The sequence below is a fragment of the Durio zibethinus genome, chromosome 17 (assembly GCF_047325235.1).
Source record: "Durio zibethinus cultivar Kanyao isolate XHJ-2024 chromosome 17, ASM4732523v1, whole genome shotgun sequence".
In the NCBI taxonomy this organism is placed as follows: Eukaryota; Viridiplantae; Streptophyta; class Magnoliopsida; order Malvales; family Malvaceae; genus Durio; species Durio zibethinus.
Window position 1 is genome coordinate 16724072 of NC_143178.1, and position 17817 is coordinate 16741888.

The 17817-nt window shown below is 27.2% G+C and overlaps 1 protein-coding gene and 1 pseudogene across 1 annotated transcript; one reads left to right on the forward strand and one right to left on the reverse strand.

The window, feature by feature from the left end:
* The first annotated feature begins 4549 nt into the window (after positions 1 to 4549).
* LOC111288930 (TOM1-like protein 9) lies at positions 4550 to 12326 on the forward strand (annotated as a pseudogene).
* Positions 6722 to 10084, reverse strand: LOC149514047 (uncharacterized). Its single transcript, XM_089746777.1, has 7 exons — positions 9513 to 10084; positions 8730 to 9379; positions 8320 to 8614; positions 8066 to 8202; positions 7887 to 7962; positions 6949 to 7440; positions 6722 to 6813 (listed from the first exon to the last, which is right to left on the reverse strand). Exons 2-7 carry the CDS (start codon positions 9012 to 9014, stop codon positions 6722 to 6724), a joined length of 1377 nt encoding a protein of 458 aa, XP_089602903.1. The 5' UTR covers positions 9015 to 9379; positions 9513 to 10084.
* Positions 12327 to 17817: the final 5491 nt, after the last annotated feature.

Consider the following 17817-nt stretch of genomic DNA (forward strand, 5'->3'; position numbering starts at 1 on the left):
GAAACTGAAGCTCAAGCTGTGAGCTTTGATAGACAACAATTTAGAGGTTACCAATCCTATCCACCCTAAGGTTACTCTTCGTACTATCTTGCTGTGAATAATTCCTCATCCTACCCATACTAGCTAGTTCCACAACCACTTTATTCATCCACACACTGATCAATTTTTAGCCTTCAAGATCTTACATATAGCCTTAACATTCAAGCTCCTACAAGAACCCAAATTTACCCTACTAACCCTGCAAGTGGTTCACGGAACAACGGACTACTCGAGAAAAACCTGTATTTGATCCAATCCCTATGACTTATACGGAGTTATATTGAGAACTCTATAATAGCCATTTGATTGCCCCCAGCCATGTGGAGCCACTTAAGCCACCCTATCCTAAGTGGTATGATCCTATAGTCTACTGCGACTACCACTATGGAATTACTAGCCATTTTACTAAAAATTACACTGCTTTAAAGTATAAGGTGCAATGGTTGATCAATGATGGAATGGTAAGTTTTGATTAAGGAAAAGCAACAACACCTGATGTTAGTGCTTTGAGTGACAATCAAGAACACATTGGTCAAAAAGGGTTCAGAGAGTCACAATGAATTGAGGGGCAAGATGTCAATAAAGATTTTTCACTTGATCGCATAAGGGGACAATTTTGAAGAATGGAGATAAGGCTGGTTGAAGGTTTTTTTATCATTTTAGGATTTCTTTTTAAGTAATGTTAGATTTCTTTTTGCAATATGACTTCACTTGTTATCATTTTAATAAAGGCAAGTTAATGCATTTCATTACATTTTCTCTTTCACTCGACCATTACTCCATGGTCTGCTACCTTTCATAAATTTACATTTCCATTCTTAAATTTCAGATGATGAATATTTAGACAATGATAACAATAATTCTGAGATTTAATTTTAAGAACTCATCCACATTAATATGAGGAGATGATTTGAGTAAAAAAGTAAGCTGTTATCAGAGGTGAAATAGATATATCTTGAAGATATGTAATCTTTTATATAGGTTCATGAGCCTTGTTCAATAGATGATGTTCAAGAAAAGTATTCACAATTGAGATGAAAAATGGTCATCTTTCTTTTACCACTCGAAAAATCATTTATTGCTATCCCTTTGAGCCTATTATGATTTCTTTTTCTAAAGAACCCCAACCAAGGATCACCTTCTCAAAGATGGAAAGAGAAAGAAAAGCAAAAGAAAAAAAATAAATGCCACACATGATTTGGGGCAAAGTAATGAGAATTCTTTGTGTGAGGAAAGAAAAAATAGTGAAATGATGTGGGGACAAAATGACAAGTTACATAAAATGATCCTTTGGTTTTAAACCTTTTTAATACATGTTTTGAGCCTATTGTATCCATTTCTTTTATGACCTCTCACCTTGACCTACATTACAACCTTGAAAAGTCCATTTGGATCAAGTGTGAATGCTCAAATTGAATGATCATATATTAGGCAAAGACATGCACATGATGAAACAATGGAATCATGCTACATTGCTCTAAAGTTGGATGTGTGAAAGATATCAACAATGGATGAAAAATGAAAAAAAAATGATGAAAGAAAAAAAATAGAGAAAAAAAAAGAAGAAAGAATGAGAAAATGAAAAAAGAGATTCAAATTGAAAACCTGAAAGGGTGATTTTGGTAGAAACAGATCCAGGTCAAATAGTTCACATAGATGAAAGATCAAAGATATCTGAAGATCCTTCAAAGACGGGGCAAAGTTCACCAAGTTCAAAATGACTTCAACAGTAAATGGAATGAGTTTTTGAAAAAGAATCCTAGATTAATGTTGAGAATTGTCTGAATATTCATCATTTGGACATACCATTCAACCCAATGACATGTATCCAATTTATTTCCTTTCCCATTTGTTTTCTAACAAAATAAATCTTCATTGATTATCTTTACTATAATTCACCTTGTGTTCTCTTATTGTTACACCCCTAGAATGAATTGAAAAAATGCTTGATTGCATTGTATTTGTCAAGAATTGAAATGATAATGAATGAATGAATATGTGCTTAAAAGAGTCTTGCATTCATTTGAAAAAAAATCTAAGATGATGGTGGTAACAAAATGAAGAAATGCCAGAAACTTAAAAGAGATGATTTGAAAGGACATATGATGTGACCAAATGAAGAATATGATGATGGATTAGATGATAAAATGAAAATGAGGCAAATCTTGAAAGTGGTATAATCAAGTGATAAATATGGGGATGAATTGGTTAATATAGCCTATGTGTTATGGTTAAGTGATAAAAATGATATGGAGCAATAGACAAAACTGGTGCTGAGAAGCTTATGAATGATGACTAAGTGATGAGTACAAGGATGAATTGGTCGACAAGACTTGAAAGTTATGATTGAATGATGAAAATAATCAGTGGACAAAGTTTGTTTTGGAATGGTTAGGGTTGAGAAACCTATGAGTGTGACCTAGTTCAGAATGGTTAATGCTGAGATGCCTATAAGAAATGACCCAGTGATGATAGATGAAACTTGTTCTAAAATTTGTTAGTATTGAGAAGTCCAGGAATGATGGTCAAGTGATGATCGATTGATGAAACTTGTTTCAAAGTATTGAGAAACTGAACAAAGAAGACATGTATAATGGTGGAGTTTTGAGAGCCATCACCATAATTATTTAAAATTTTGTTACATAGACATCTGCATTACAAGCATCATGAGGGCATCATTGCTTGAATAGTACATAAGCATAATTCGATGAATTAAACTTTGTTTTGACATGCATGGCACTATGAGAATATAGGTTACCGTATTTGCATCATTAAGGAGGCATTTGCATCTTTGGTCATAACATTCATTCATGCAAATTTTTGAGTCACTTAAAAAAAATTATGAATATTTTGATGAGAACTCAAATGAGAATCTTTGAGTTTCAAAATGAGAATCTTTGAGGAATGAAACCCTAAAGTTCGTCAAATGTGAATCTTCGAACTAGAATGAAAAGTTTTGAACTTTTGGATGTGAATCTCCAAAATACAAAGCTTCAACTTTTTGGATATGAATCTCTAATTTTTTAAATGAGAACCTTTGAACTTAGATGTGAAACTCTAAGTTTTATTGCTGAGCCTTTGAACTCAAATGAGAAGCTTTGAATTTTTGGATATGAATTCTAAGTTTGCCAAATGAGAACCTTTGAAAAGCCTTGAACTTTTGGGTGTGAGCCTTTAAAATTCAAATGAGGATTTTGATGCGAGTCTTGCAAGTTACAAATGCAAATCTTGAGATCTTGCATATTTGAACAAAATTGAAATTTTGAGAATCAAATCACAGTAAATTCTTACGAAGTTAGAAGGTTCTTGCGAATTTGAACCTCTGAATGTTGAACTCAAATTGTGAATTCTTGAGTTTCTATTACAAAATTCCTTCAATCACGACCTATAACTCCTTTGAACATGATTGTTAAGGAGTAATTTATTTTTCAAAGTTTCGTTGCCTCTGTTTAGAGGAGCAATTTACTTTCAAAAGTTGAGGTGCCTCTGTTTAGAGGAGCAATTTACTTTCCAAAAGTTGAAGTGCCTCTGTTTAGAAGAGCAATTTACTTTTCAAAGTCGTGGTGCCTCTGTTTAGAGGAGCAATTTATTTTCCAAAGTCGTGGTTGCCTCTATTTAGAGGAGCAATTTACTTTTCAAAGTGGTGGTGCCTCTGCTTAGAGGAGCATTTATTTTGAAGTCATGGTGCTTCTGCTTAGAGATTTTACTTATTTTTCAAAGTCATTGAGCCTCTAATTAGATAAGCCATTTATTTTTCAAAAGTTGTTGAGCCTCTGCTTAGAGGAGCTTTGATCAAAATTAAAAATAAATAAATAAATAAATAAATTATCTCTGTTTAGAGGAGCTTTGTTTATGTTTCTCAAAGTCGTTGAGCCTCTGCTTAGAGGAGCTTTGATCAAAATTTAAAAAAAAAAAATCCAGTTGAGTCTTGAATGGGTGTCTACGTTTTTGTACAATTTTTGTTTCATAAAAAATGTGCAAAGAAGGGCAGCTGTAGATACCTCATTTTGTCCGGGGTCCTTTGTCAATTAAAATCGATCCAAGCTCGATTGTATATTTTTTTTATTTTTTTTTGGATTTTTATTTCATATTTATCATTTTTTAATTTTTATCTTATGATCTATTTATTATTTTTTTTTATCTTCATTATCTGATTATTTAAAAAAAAAGATTGAGATTAGGCTTGATGATGATCAGAAAGCATAATTAGTTGCTAATCTTTAGCATTGGATGACTAAGTGGAATTGAATTGAAATTCTATAAAAAGCAGCATGGTTTTATAAATCAGGGGGGAATTCATAGTTTGAAGGGGAAGAGAAAAGATAGAAGAGGAATCCGAATAGGAGAAGGAAAAAAGAGAGAGAAGCGAAGAGGAGAAGAGAGGTAGAGAACTGCCGATTTTCCACTCTTTGATTTATTTGACAAAGAGGGAGTGTATTGGAGGAGTCTTTGAAATATTCTGTAGTTCGTTGCGATCTAGCCGGACGGTGACTGGAATCGGATTGATCTTTTTTTCTTATTGCGTGTGTGAATTGCTTTTTGGGAGAGAAGATGGTGAACTCTATGGTGAAGAGAGCTACAAGCGACTTGCTGATTGGGCCTGATTGGGCTAGAAATATCGAGATCTGCGACATGCTAAATCGTGACCCTGGGCAAGCAAAAGATGTTGTGAAAGGGATAAAAAAGCGGCTTGGAAGTAAAAATCCTAAAGTTCAACTTCTTGCACTAACTCTATTAGAGACTATCATAAAAAACTACGGGGACATTGTTCATATGAATGTTGCAGAAAGAGACGTTCTCCATGAGATGGTCAAAATAGTCAAGAAAAGGCCTGATTTTCAAGTGAAAGAGAAGATATTGTCTCTAATTGACACTTGGCAAGAAGCTTTTGGAGGAGCAAGGGCAAGATATCCACAATATTATGTTGCATACCAAGAGTTGTTGTGTGCTGGGGCAGTATTCCCCCAAGAAATGAGAGGTCTGCACCTGTATTTACTCCTCCTCAAACACAACCTTTGTCTTTTTATCCCCAAAATATTCGCAATTTTAATAGGCAAGAGACTTCTGACTCTTTCGCAGAGTCTGAGTTCCCAACCCTGAGTTTGATAGAAATTCAAAATGCATGGGGTATTATGGATGTCCTTGTCGAAATGCTAAATGCACTAGATCCTGTAAACAAGCAGGGACTTAGTCAGGAGGTGATTGTTGACTTAGTGGAGCAGTGCTGTAACTACAAACAAAGAGTTGTACACCTTGTTAATTCAACATCGGATGAGTCACTTCTATGTCAAGGGTTAGCATTGAATGATGATTTGCATCGCATACTAGCAAAGCATGAAGCAATAGCTTCAGGAATTTCTTCTTAAGTAGACAAACCTAAGCCTAAAGCAGCAAGAAAACTTATGAATGTCAATGGTCCCTTACTTAATACTGGGGATAGCAGCAAGCAATCAGAGGGGAGATCCACCGTAAGCAATGGTGTAAGTTCACAACCATTTAATCAGTTATTACTTCTTGCTCCTCCTGCAACTAATGGTTCAACTCCTCCGGTAGCAGTCAATCCCAAAATGGACCTGCTTAGTGGTGATGATTACAACTCCTGCATCATAGCAGAATGCCCTTGTTCTCTTTGATATGTTCTCTGATGGTAACAACACCTCCAATTCTGCTAGCACCTAGTCTTCAGGTTGGGCTGGACAAACCAATCCTTTGACTCTTCAAATTCAGCAGTAGTAGAATTTTCATGCGAATAGAGTTGCACCAAACATGGGATCACCTTGATATGAGCGGTCATATGCTCAAGGTACATGTCCTGCTTGGAATGGTCAGTTGGTTCCACAACATCAGCCCTCCTCACCTATCTATAGTGCCCAGAGTAGTGGCTTGCTACCACCACCACCTTGGGAAGCACAGGCAGCAGACTCTAACCCAATTGCAGGTGCTCAATATCCTTAGTCAATGGTTACTCAAGTTAGTGTAACGCATGGCCAACCTCAAGGACCTCAACATATGAGAAGTGATCAGGTGGTGGGTATGTACATTCAGCTAATCACAACCGGTCATTTGTCAGCAATTAATAACGAGGCTGTTCAGGGAAATCGATTTGCTAGTTTTCATCCTCAACCAGTTCTGGGAGCACAGTATATGGGCATACTTCCACAGCAAATGGATCCTATGTATCCTCAACAAATGTATGGCAACCAAGTGGGAGCATATGGTTATGGTCAGCAACAGGGATTTAAATAGCGGTCGCGGTCACGTTTTCGGTTGCGTAGCATTTGTCGCGTTTTCGGATATAACGGAGATAATTGCGGTCACTGCGGTCATCACGGTCGTGAAATTTTTATTTTTTTGCACAATTTATTATAAAATGTAATAATTATAATTATAATTATAAAAACTCTTATTCAATGATTTTAAAAATAGTTTATGACACTCTATGTTTTTTATTTTCTAAAAAAATTATTCACAATTTTATTTAGATTATAAAAAGCATTCATATTTGATTTATCCATAAAATTTTTTTTGGCCAAGTTCATATTCAATATTAATTCTAGACAAATCAAATATTAACAAAACATAATATGTTAAATACCAAGCATTTAATTTAATAAAATTACAAACTTAAAAATATAATAATTTCAAATTCCATCAACTACAATTATTGATACATATTTCAAATTTACCACATGGTAGAATGACGAGGATGATCAGATTCTCTATCTTCACTTTGAGAGCCAAGTTGACTCCATCTCCATCCCTGAGACCTTTGTTCTTGATACATTTGAGGTGGAGGATATATTTGAGGATGATACATTTGTGGTGGAGGGTACATTTGTGGTAACTGATACATTTGAGGTGGAGGATATATTTGAGGAGGTGGAGGATACATTTGAGGTGGATAATAACCATATGGAGGTGGATAACCATGATGAGGTTGAAAATTATGTTGTTCTGGTGGATAGTAATGTCTTTGAGTACTAGCAGATGATTCACTATACTCAAAGTTACTAGAATTTGGTCTCTCACCTGAAGATGAAGAACCTCTAGAAATTTCATAGTGGTGCTTCTTTGCTTTTCCTTTTGATCGAGCTGTACGTGCACTTTGACCCTCACTAGATTCAGCAAATGGATTTCCTCCGTATTCTGCCATATTAATAAAAAGTCCACCAGTAGCAGCAAGCCCAAATTTTCCTCCAAGTGGGCTGTAAGGTCGATTTGCATCCATATTATCACCAAAATTCGCACCATCACCATCACCATCTCCATCACCATCATCATCTGGACTTAAACCACCACCATCATCACTCTGACTTGGTGTTGGACTTGAACTTGAATGAGATACATTCCTTTCTTGAGATTGACGTGATCGTTCAACATTCATTTCATTATCAGAATTATCTGCAGGTAACCAATCAGAGTTTTGACCATCTAATAGAGGATTTTCTTTCTCTTGTAGCCATTCTGTTAGTGGATCATCATCTTCAAAAATATGGTCAAGGCTAATAGGATTAAAACTATTATTTATTTCATCAATGCTCATTTTTTTTTGATGTCTCATCCTCAACCTCATGTTATAATAGGTATATACAAGTTTCTGGAGTCTTGCAAACTTCAATCTGTTTCTTGCTTTGGTGTGAATATTGCTAAATGTGCTCCAATTACGTTCACAATTTGATGCAGATGTTGTTTGACTAAGCACTTTGATTGCTAGTTTTTGTAATTCAGGAACACAAGTGCCATATATCATCCATCACTCAGCTGTATAAAATTATTTAAATTAAATTTCAATGGGCTATACAATTAAATAATATAAATAAATTATAATTATTTAACTTACTATTTACCTGGATTCATTTGCTTCCAAGCTCTTTGTGCTTGTGGACTACCAAATGTTTCATGCTTGTCTCGAAATAATAACAACTACATCATTGAAAATACAATAATAAATGAATAAATAAAAAATAATTTAATTTTTAATACATAAAACAAATGTTAAAGTTATAAAATAGTATTAAATACTAACCTGATTAATCATTCTGATTTGAGTATCTATCGAAGGTTCTAATCTTTCAATAACTGCTTTTATACCTTCTAATGTTTCCTTAAATACATTTGCAGAATGTTCCACTCCAAATTGAAATTGTGGATTTAGATAGTAACCTAAACATAATTTATAACAATATTATATTAAAAGAATAAAAAATAAATATATAAGCAATTTAAGTATAAAAAATAAACATATTTTTTAAATACCATCTATATTCTTGGTTTACTTACCAGCTGAATGCAAGTCAGAGTGCATGAAACTCCATCTATTGTCAATAATCTTTTCATATTCAGCAGAATAACGACAAGTTTGTTGAATTGCTTGTTTAGCTCTATCCACAGCCTCGTAAATAAAACCCATTGTTGGTTTTTCATCACCATCCACAAGGCGCAACACTTTTACCAAAGGCTCATAAACTTTTATTATATCACTTGCTTTTTTCCAAAAATCTTTTCCCAAAATGATTTTTTTGACTTCATAAGCAGGTCCTGATTTTTGTTGTCCCCATTTTGAATCTTTAAATTCCTATATATTCATCAATAAATTTTTAGAGTAATATATTTTAAATTAATATTTTAAAACAATAATATTATAAAAAGATGCTAGATTTAAATAATTGTACTAATTACTAAGTACTAACCTTTGAATTGAACATCTCTCTCAAACTTTGCTTTTGCCTTATTATTTCTTCTAATTGTATGAAATGAGTGGCAAATCGGGTAAGAGCAGGACGAAGTATTTGCTTTCCTTGTGTATATTTCTTCATCAAATTAACAGTCCAAATGTGATTGTATAAAAAACAAGTCACTTTCTTTGCATCATCCAAAACCTTTGCCACATTTTTTTTCCTCCCAATATCTTCAAGGCACAAGTCTAAACAATAAGCTGAACATGCTGTCCAATACAAATGTTTTCTCTTCTCCATTAGTCTTTTTCCTGCGGCCTTAAGTGCTGCCTCATTATCAGTGACTATTTGAACAATGTATTTTTCTCCAATTTCTTCCACAACTTCATCTAATAATCTGTAGTAAAAGTTTGTATCTCTACTACGAACACTTGAGACATCTATAGATTTCTAAAAAATAGTCAGTTTACTACAGTAAACAAGAAAATTAATGATATGCATTTGATTCAAACTATTGGTCCAACCATCACACATCAAAGTGACACCCAATTCATTCCAATAAGCTTTTAATCCATTAACCCATTCATGAACTTGTTGATACTCAGACTCTAAATACACATCTGAGACCTCATAAGGTGTTGGAAGTCTTACATGTTGGCCAACTTCTGCTGCCACAGAAATCAAATTATGCAACCATGGGGAATTTGCTAATTGAAAAGGAAGTCGATCATATATCAAAAATTTTGATACTGATTCACCCATTTTTCTTCTTAATGTCTTTAGAAATGAATCACTTACTTTTGGTTGTCTTGAACTTTTACTTCTAACCAATTCAGGAACAGCTCCCCTTAATGAAAATTCAGACTCATTTGGAGTTCTTGTTCTTTCTTCAAAATATTCAGCAACTGAACCATGAGAGCTTCGTCCTTCTTCATATATGTTACTCCAACCACTAGTTCTTTGTCTGAATTCTTGTCTTCTGTGCCACTCATGTTGTGATTGGATACTATCTCGCACGGCTTGTCTAGTAGCAATGTCTTCATCAATAAATCCTTCATAATCATCTTCCCCTCTTAACTGTGATAAAAATTCATTTTTTCTTCTTTTGTTGTCAGCCTTTTTTGATTTGCTTTCTTGAAGGAGTTTCATCATGCTTTCTCTTACTATACCTATTAATAATATAGTTTTAAAAAAAAGAAAAAATTAGTTGCACATGTTTATGTAATTTTATAATTTTTATTAAGAAATTAACAATAATATTTTCAAAGAAATTAAAAAAACATAACATACCAGTAACGTTAGGGCATGGTGCAACATTGCCAGTTTTATGAGCAATGTGTTCTTTGAAACGTGTTATTCCTCCTTTTACAACTTTACCACAAAGTTTACATGAAACATTTCCTCTTGTATTTGGCACAGGTGTTCCAAAATGCCAACCTATATCATCACTTGGCGCGCCTTCTACTCCTTTACTCGGGAACTCTTCACGTGGTGGCATACTTACTATTTTGTATAAAAACAAAATAAACTTATATTTAGAAATATTAATATTACTTATTACATCATTAAAAATTGATTTTAGGCTAAATTTTTTAATTTTTAGTTTTTAATCTTAAGAATATTATTAAATAACTTAATCTTTTAGATGCACTAATTGATATTAATTTTTTTTATCACAAATAACTTCAAATAATTATATAATAAATACAATCTTCAATAATTACACAAAAATAATAAGAATTAATCTAATATTAAAAGAATTGACAACGATATAAATATCAAAACAACAAAAAAAATTATTAAATTTCATATACAAAATTATAAATTAATATCTAACACAATCAAAATATAATATTTAATTTTAATTAATTTTTGTCTAACTTATATAAAAAATTTATCAATAATTTTCATCTACAATCTCTATGTATATCATATTAAATTATTAATCTTTTATTTTTTTTAATTATAAATCTTCAATCCCTCTAATTAGATTTTATCTAAAAAAAATTTCAAAAATTAAAAGTTTTCAAACTTATATTTTAATAAAATTTTCAAACCTATTTTTTTTATTTTTTAGTTTTTAATCTTAATAAGAATAATAGATCATAAAATGCTAAATTTGTTAAGTAACTTAATTTTTTTGATACAATAATTGATATAAAATTTTTTTTATCACAAACAACTTTTAATAATTATATAATAAACACAATCTTCAATAATTACACAAAAATAACAAGAATTAATATAATATCAAAAGAATTGACAATAATATAAATATCAAAACAACAAAAAAAATTAAAATTCATATGCAAAATTATAAATTAATATATAACACAATCAAAATATAATATTTAATTTTAATTATTTTTCATCTAACTTATACAAAAAAATTTATCAAAATTTTCATTTAAAATATCTATATATTATATTAATTATAAATTTTCAAAACCACTAATTAAATTTTATCTAAAAAATTTTCAAAAATTAATTACAAAATTAAATAAAAAAATTCAATCCCACCTTCCATACACCCTACCACACTCAATCCCTCCCCACCCCATCAATCCCTCTCCACCTTCCCTCCCAACATCCCACCACACCCAATCCCTCCCCACCTTCCCCCCCAACGCCCCACCACACCCAATCCTCCCACCCCCCTCCGATCTCTCCACGTGCCTAAATATATCAATCTGTTTGACTCTTTCTAACAACCCGAGCCGAGACCATTCTAGAAACATTTCATTTTGCTGTTCATCATCTTCTTCGTCTTTACTTTCTCTGGCTTTCCAGAAAAAAAAAATTTTTTTTTTTCGTCTCTCATTTTCTCTCACATCCCTTTATCACTATCACTTGCTGACTTACCTAGTATCTACAGATCTCGTTCATCTTTCAAACTCTCACAAGACACAACAGATCGATCATTTTACAGAAATTTTACAAAAAAAAAAAGGCTATTTAACTTTCTTTTCTTACCTTGTTTGATCTTGATTCTTGAATGTTGATCGAAAACTTGAGGTTGATTTGAATTTGAATGCCGAAAATGCCGTTTGAATGGTTGAAACTTGAAACTCTGTTTTCTAGCTCGTTTTACAATTTTTTTTTATGATAAAGATCTGAGATTGTGAGCTTTATTTTTTGATTTGGCTTTTACTTTTACTTTTACAGGTTTGTTGTTTTATTTTGCAGGCGTAAAATTTTGTTTTTTTGTTAAAACTATTAGATCCGTGAGTAGAAAAACGGAATAGCGACAATAACGGTCCGTTATTGTCACTATTGCCCGTTACGCCGTTATTTTGCAGCCGTTATTCTCCGTTTTTGATGGGAATGAATTTTTCAACCGTTTTCTATACATTAACGGTGGCGGAAGGCAGCACTACCGCAATTTTGCGGTCGCTATTCCGCTATCAACCCATTTTTTGAATCCCTGGTCAGCAACAATATCTTGATCAGCAAATGTATGGGCTATCCATCAGACATGACAATGTCCTGAGAAACTTTTCCTACCAGGTTTCAACTTTGTCTTACATACCACCGAGCAAGCCTTCAAAACCAGAGGATAAGCTGTTTGGAGACCTTGTTGACATGGCAAACCAGTGAATTCCAGATGTGTTGATGAACACAAACTAGCTGGTTTTTCAGCAACACTTCAAGCCATTATTTTCTTCGTGGAAAATGGGGGAGATCGTGTTAAATTGGTGAAGGCTATGGACAATCTAGTGGAGTCACGTCGAATTCCTCAAGTCAAGATTTTTTTTTTGGTATTTTATTTATTTATTTATTTGTTTTTTTATGTGTTAGTTATTTTGAAGAGTATTTTTTTATTTTATTTTTATTTTTTGCAAAAAATAAAAATTTTCAAAAAGAAATATTTTTGAGAAAAAGTTGAAAGTATCAATTTTCCTTACAATTAAAGTTTTCAAAAAATATTTTTGGGAAGTATCAATTTTTCCTGTACAAAAGCAATCATTTTTCTTTTCCTTTTTTTCTATTTCTTTGGATTTTCTTTAATGTTAAACAATCTGACGATGGAGCCTCTGTAAGCGAAACAGTAGTTTTCTTGCATACTCTTGAGGTGAGAGAATTTTCTCAATTTTTTACTAAAAGTATTAGAGTCAATTGAGAATGATTTTCAATAACTAATTACTTGGTAAAATTTTTAAGGCTTATTGGATAACACAAAATTAAGCTGGTACCATCTTTCGATGGGCGTTGTGAGGGTGCTATAACCTTCCTCACATGTAACCGATCCCGAACCCTATTTTGGTTAGTAGACCTGAACCTATTCTTTTAGGGACCCTTAAGCTTAGGTGTTCCTTGAAAGGACAGATTCCTTAGGTGGCTAATCACACCTAGATAAAAAAGATCGGTGGTGATTCCTTCAGATCAATGTCTAGCGATAGATCCCCAGATCTAGAAATTATGACAATTTAAATTATAAGTAGTTTTAATAATTAATAATTGTCTATTCATATTATTTATTAGATATTTAATCAAATATAATTAATAAACATATATTCATTAAAATAAATAATATAATTATAAATAATACTACTTTTTTCTATTATTATTATCAAGTTATTTATTATTTAATTATATATAATAATTATCATTAATTTTAAAATATAATTATTTATTTAATTATGACCTATTTAACTTATAGCTTAAATAATTAATGAATAATAATATTTATTTATAATATTATAGCTTAATTATTATTTTAATTAATAAATTAATATAATAAGTTCAATTTATATTTTATAATAATATAAATATAATTAATTGCTAATATTTTCTATATTTTATATAATTAATTGAAATATAATAATTAATTATAAAATAATACTAATCTAATAATATTCTAAAAATTAATAACCAAGAGAATTAAAAATAAATTTGTTATTTTTAATAATGAATTAGTATTAATAAATCTAATAATGAATCTCATATGTTATTTTTATGTCATAATGTTTTGAAATAGATAGTTGTTCAGATAACAAGTAAAACCTTTGTTTATCATAAAATAATTAAAAATAACAATGACTGTAGTAGCATGCCATTATGATAACTATTTAAATAAGCTTGCATGAATTTAAATGTTATTTCAAGATTGGAAATTTAATTATTTAAAGATTAATTTATTATATTTAACGAACCTTGTTATGATAGTTAAATGCATCAATTGCTTGGATTCATAAATAGACTTGAGGGCGAAAAACAATGTAGAATATGAATAAATATTTTAATTTAATTATTTATTTAATATTTATTATTCTACATAAATTTTATAATTATATAGAATAATTATATATTTATTTGAAATTATATATATAATTGAATTATTTTATTATATATTTAATAAATTTTGATTATCATTTTTTATTCATTTTATATTACCTTAAGTTACAAATACTGTAGTTTTAATATGAAGAAATTATGTATATCACATAATTAAGATATTATATTTCAATTATAAAATATATAATTTATATAAATTATATAATAAATGGTACATATTCTAATAAATTAGAAATATTATATAACTTATAATTTAATATTAATAATTATTCTAAATATTTTATCATTTTCTATATTGTATTTTAATTTGTGATTATTATCACAAATTATAAATTAATATAATAGTTAACACATTAATTAACCTTTTATTTATAATAAGGATATAAAACAATAATTGTATCATTATAATTTATAATAATTATTCTTATAAATTAAATTATAAGTTATAATTTGTAACTATATTAATAATCATATTAGTAAAGATTTGTTATAACTTTTAAATAACAATTTTTAAATCCCTTTTTTTAAGTATAATTAAAGTCGATGAGCCTTTATTTTTCAAAGTTGTGGTGCCTTTGTTTAGAGGAACCTTTTATTTTTCAAATTCATTGAGCCTCTATTTAGAAAAGCTTTTTATTTATTTTTTCAAAGTTGTTGAACCTCTACTTAGAGAAGTTTTATGTCATTTAGCTAGTTTGAGTGTCTGATTAAAAAAATAAAAAAATAAAAAATAAACCTATTGAGATGATTATTGAATGTGAGGGTTGTTTACGTCTTTGCACAATTCTTATTACATAGGAAATGTGCAAAGAGGGGTAGCTATAGACACCTCGATCTGTTCGGGGTGTTTATTTTTAATAATAAAAAAATGAAAATTAGGAAAATTCTAAGTGGTTGGATTTGTTTTGGATTATTTCTCTGAGGTTATTAAAGTTGGGATAAACTCAGAATTGAAGATTGGCAGAAATCGAAACTCTTTTCTTGTTTAGGGTTAAAATATAATATTTTAATGTTATAATTAATGTTAATATATATAATTAATATATTAAAATTATATAAGAATAAATTGATTTGAAATATTAAATAATATTTGATATATTAATGTTAATTATAATTTTATAAATGAAATTATATAATATTAAGTATTTATTTATAATATATTAATAATAATTATAAATCAATTAATACTTAATTTAATTAAGTTAATTATTATTTTAAATATTACTATCTATAATAATATTAATATAACTATAAGTAAATTAACAATTATAACTTAATAAATAATATTATTAATTACTTATTAATAATAATAAATATAATAAATATATTTATTAATATAGAAATTATTAAATTATTGTAATATAATAACAACATTATATTACTAATATTATAAATAAAGTAACTTTATATAATTATATAAATTCTATATTAAATTAATATTATACTTTAATTATAAAACTTGCATAATGAACATTTAAATGACAAACAATATTAAATAATTATTATAATATATGATCTAGACAATTTTTAATTTAATAATTATATACAATTGTTAATATTAATATAACATTTAACTATTTAAATCCTGATTTATATAATAATTAGAACTTTGTTTTATTATATAAGCAATTATTTGTATATTAGTAATAATCAATATTAACAAGCTTTATAATATACCAATTTATATACTAATAATTTAGATAATTATTCTATTTTTAAAATTATTATTATTATTTGAAATAAAATGATATTACCTTTTTAAATTTGTTATAATTATAATATTGATTAAAAATAATATTAATCTATAACATAGATTAACATAATTAACTTATACAAATAATTGTATATAAATTACTATTATTAATATATTATTAAATATAACAATATTATACTTTAATATAATTGTATAATAACTATTAATTAATAATTTAATTAATATAATTACATTTATATACTTTTGTATAGTTAATAAATGAATTAACTTAAATTAATTACAAGTTTCTTATCAATTTATACAATTAATAATTATTGTTATATAGAGATTATAATACTTATAATTATTAATTATTATAAAATTAGTTACTATTTAAATTATTAATATTATAATCTCTATATTAACTAATAATTATACTATAATTATTATTATTATATTATAATTCAAAATAGTAATTATTATAAGATATTAGTAACTAATTTAGTAATAATTATAAACAATTATTAAATTTATATTATTAATTATTAATAATATATTATATACTTATTAATACTATTATGCTATTACTGATTGCAATTATTTTAAATAATTTATTAATTATTAAATCTATTTAATAGATTGTATATTTATATAATATATTATTTTTTTGGCTTCTTGATTAAAAATAGATAATAGATATATCAATATTATATCTATTAATTAAAATATTTAATAATTATCTATTAAATATTTTGTTACTAAAATTAAGTATGTTTATTTATCAATTGATTAAATAAATAGCTATTCGAATAATTTAATTATTTTGATTTGTCATAAAATAATTATTTCAGTTAATACAAGCCTAGATGAAGTAAAATAATACTAGTTTATTAATATTTTTAAAATAATAAGTAAGAAATTTTAAAAAAATAAATTATTTATTTAATTAATCATAATTATTCATGATTTAAATAAAATAAACATTAAATAAATATATAATTAATATTAAATTAGAATAATCAATTAAGTCATGATATTAAAATTAATATTTAATATTGATTTATAATATTCATATATTCTAACTATATCAAATAATTAATAGTGAAATGAGTAACCTTTATTATTAATTTAAATTAGATAATTGAAATATAATTAATAATATAATAAATATTAAATTAAAATAATTTGTATTCATTAATTATAATATATTTATAAGTATAATTATTTAATTCTCAAAGTATATTAATAATTAATATATAAAGTAAACAATTATAGTATATAATAATATAATTAATTATAATTAAATAACTATTAAAAATATTTATAATTATATTTATATATTAATTATATTATCAATAATTATTTAACTGTTTAATATATTTAATATCAATATAATTAATATTATATTTTTTAATATAATACTTTTAAATAATCAATTAAATATATTATATTTAATTATTAATAACATTTAATTATAATTAATTTACTTAAAGTGTTATTTACTTATTAAATATAATTAATTTAATTAAATTAAATAATATATTAGATATTTAATAATAAATTTTCTTATTATTATTATGCTATTAATTAATTATCTTAAATCTCATTTAATTAATAAATTTTAATTAACTATATATATTAATAAATTTATTAATATAAATTATTCAATAATTATTTTTTAAATAATTTAAATAAATTATTAATAAATATAATTTATTAGTATTATATATATGACTTTATATTTAACATGTTAAAATAATTAAATAATTATTTTTATATTGATAATTTATTTATAAGATAATAAATTTATATTATTTATTTTTATCCAATATTTATAATTATTATGAATATTAGTTTATTAATAATATACAATATAAAATTATTATCAGTTAAATATTTTAATTAATTTAATTAAATATTAATATTAAATTATTAATATTACTAATAAATTATAATTTTAATTATTATTAATTATTTTATATAAATAATTAATATTTGCTAATATAAATAGTATTTATATTATTTAAATATAAACAATAATTATATACTATCTACAATTATAATTTAAAATTAATAAATAGTTATGACTATTTTATCATTAATTAATAATTTTCC

Excerpts from the sequence above, each read along its gene's own strand:
- LOC149514047 (XM_089746777.1), bottom strand. The coding sequence starts at position 9,014 with ATGGAGAAGAGAAAACATTTGTATTGGACAGCATGTTCAGCTTATTGT. Across the intron at positions 7,963-8,065 it reads AAATCAGAATGATTAATCAG|TTGTTATTATTTCGAGACAA; the intron begins GTTAGTATTTAA and ends TCAATGATGTAG. Across the intron at positions 6,814-6,948 it reads TGGTTATCCACCTCCATATG|AACAAAGGTCTCAGGGATGG; the intron begins GTTATTATCCAC and ends AAATGTATCAAG.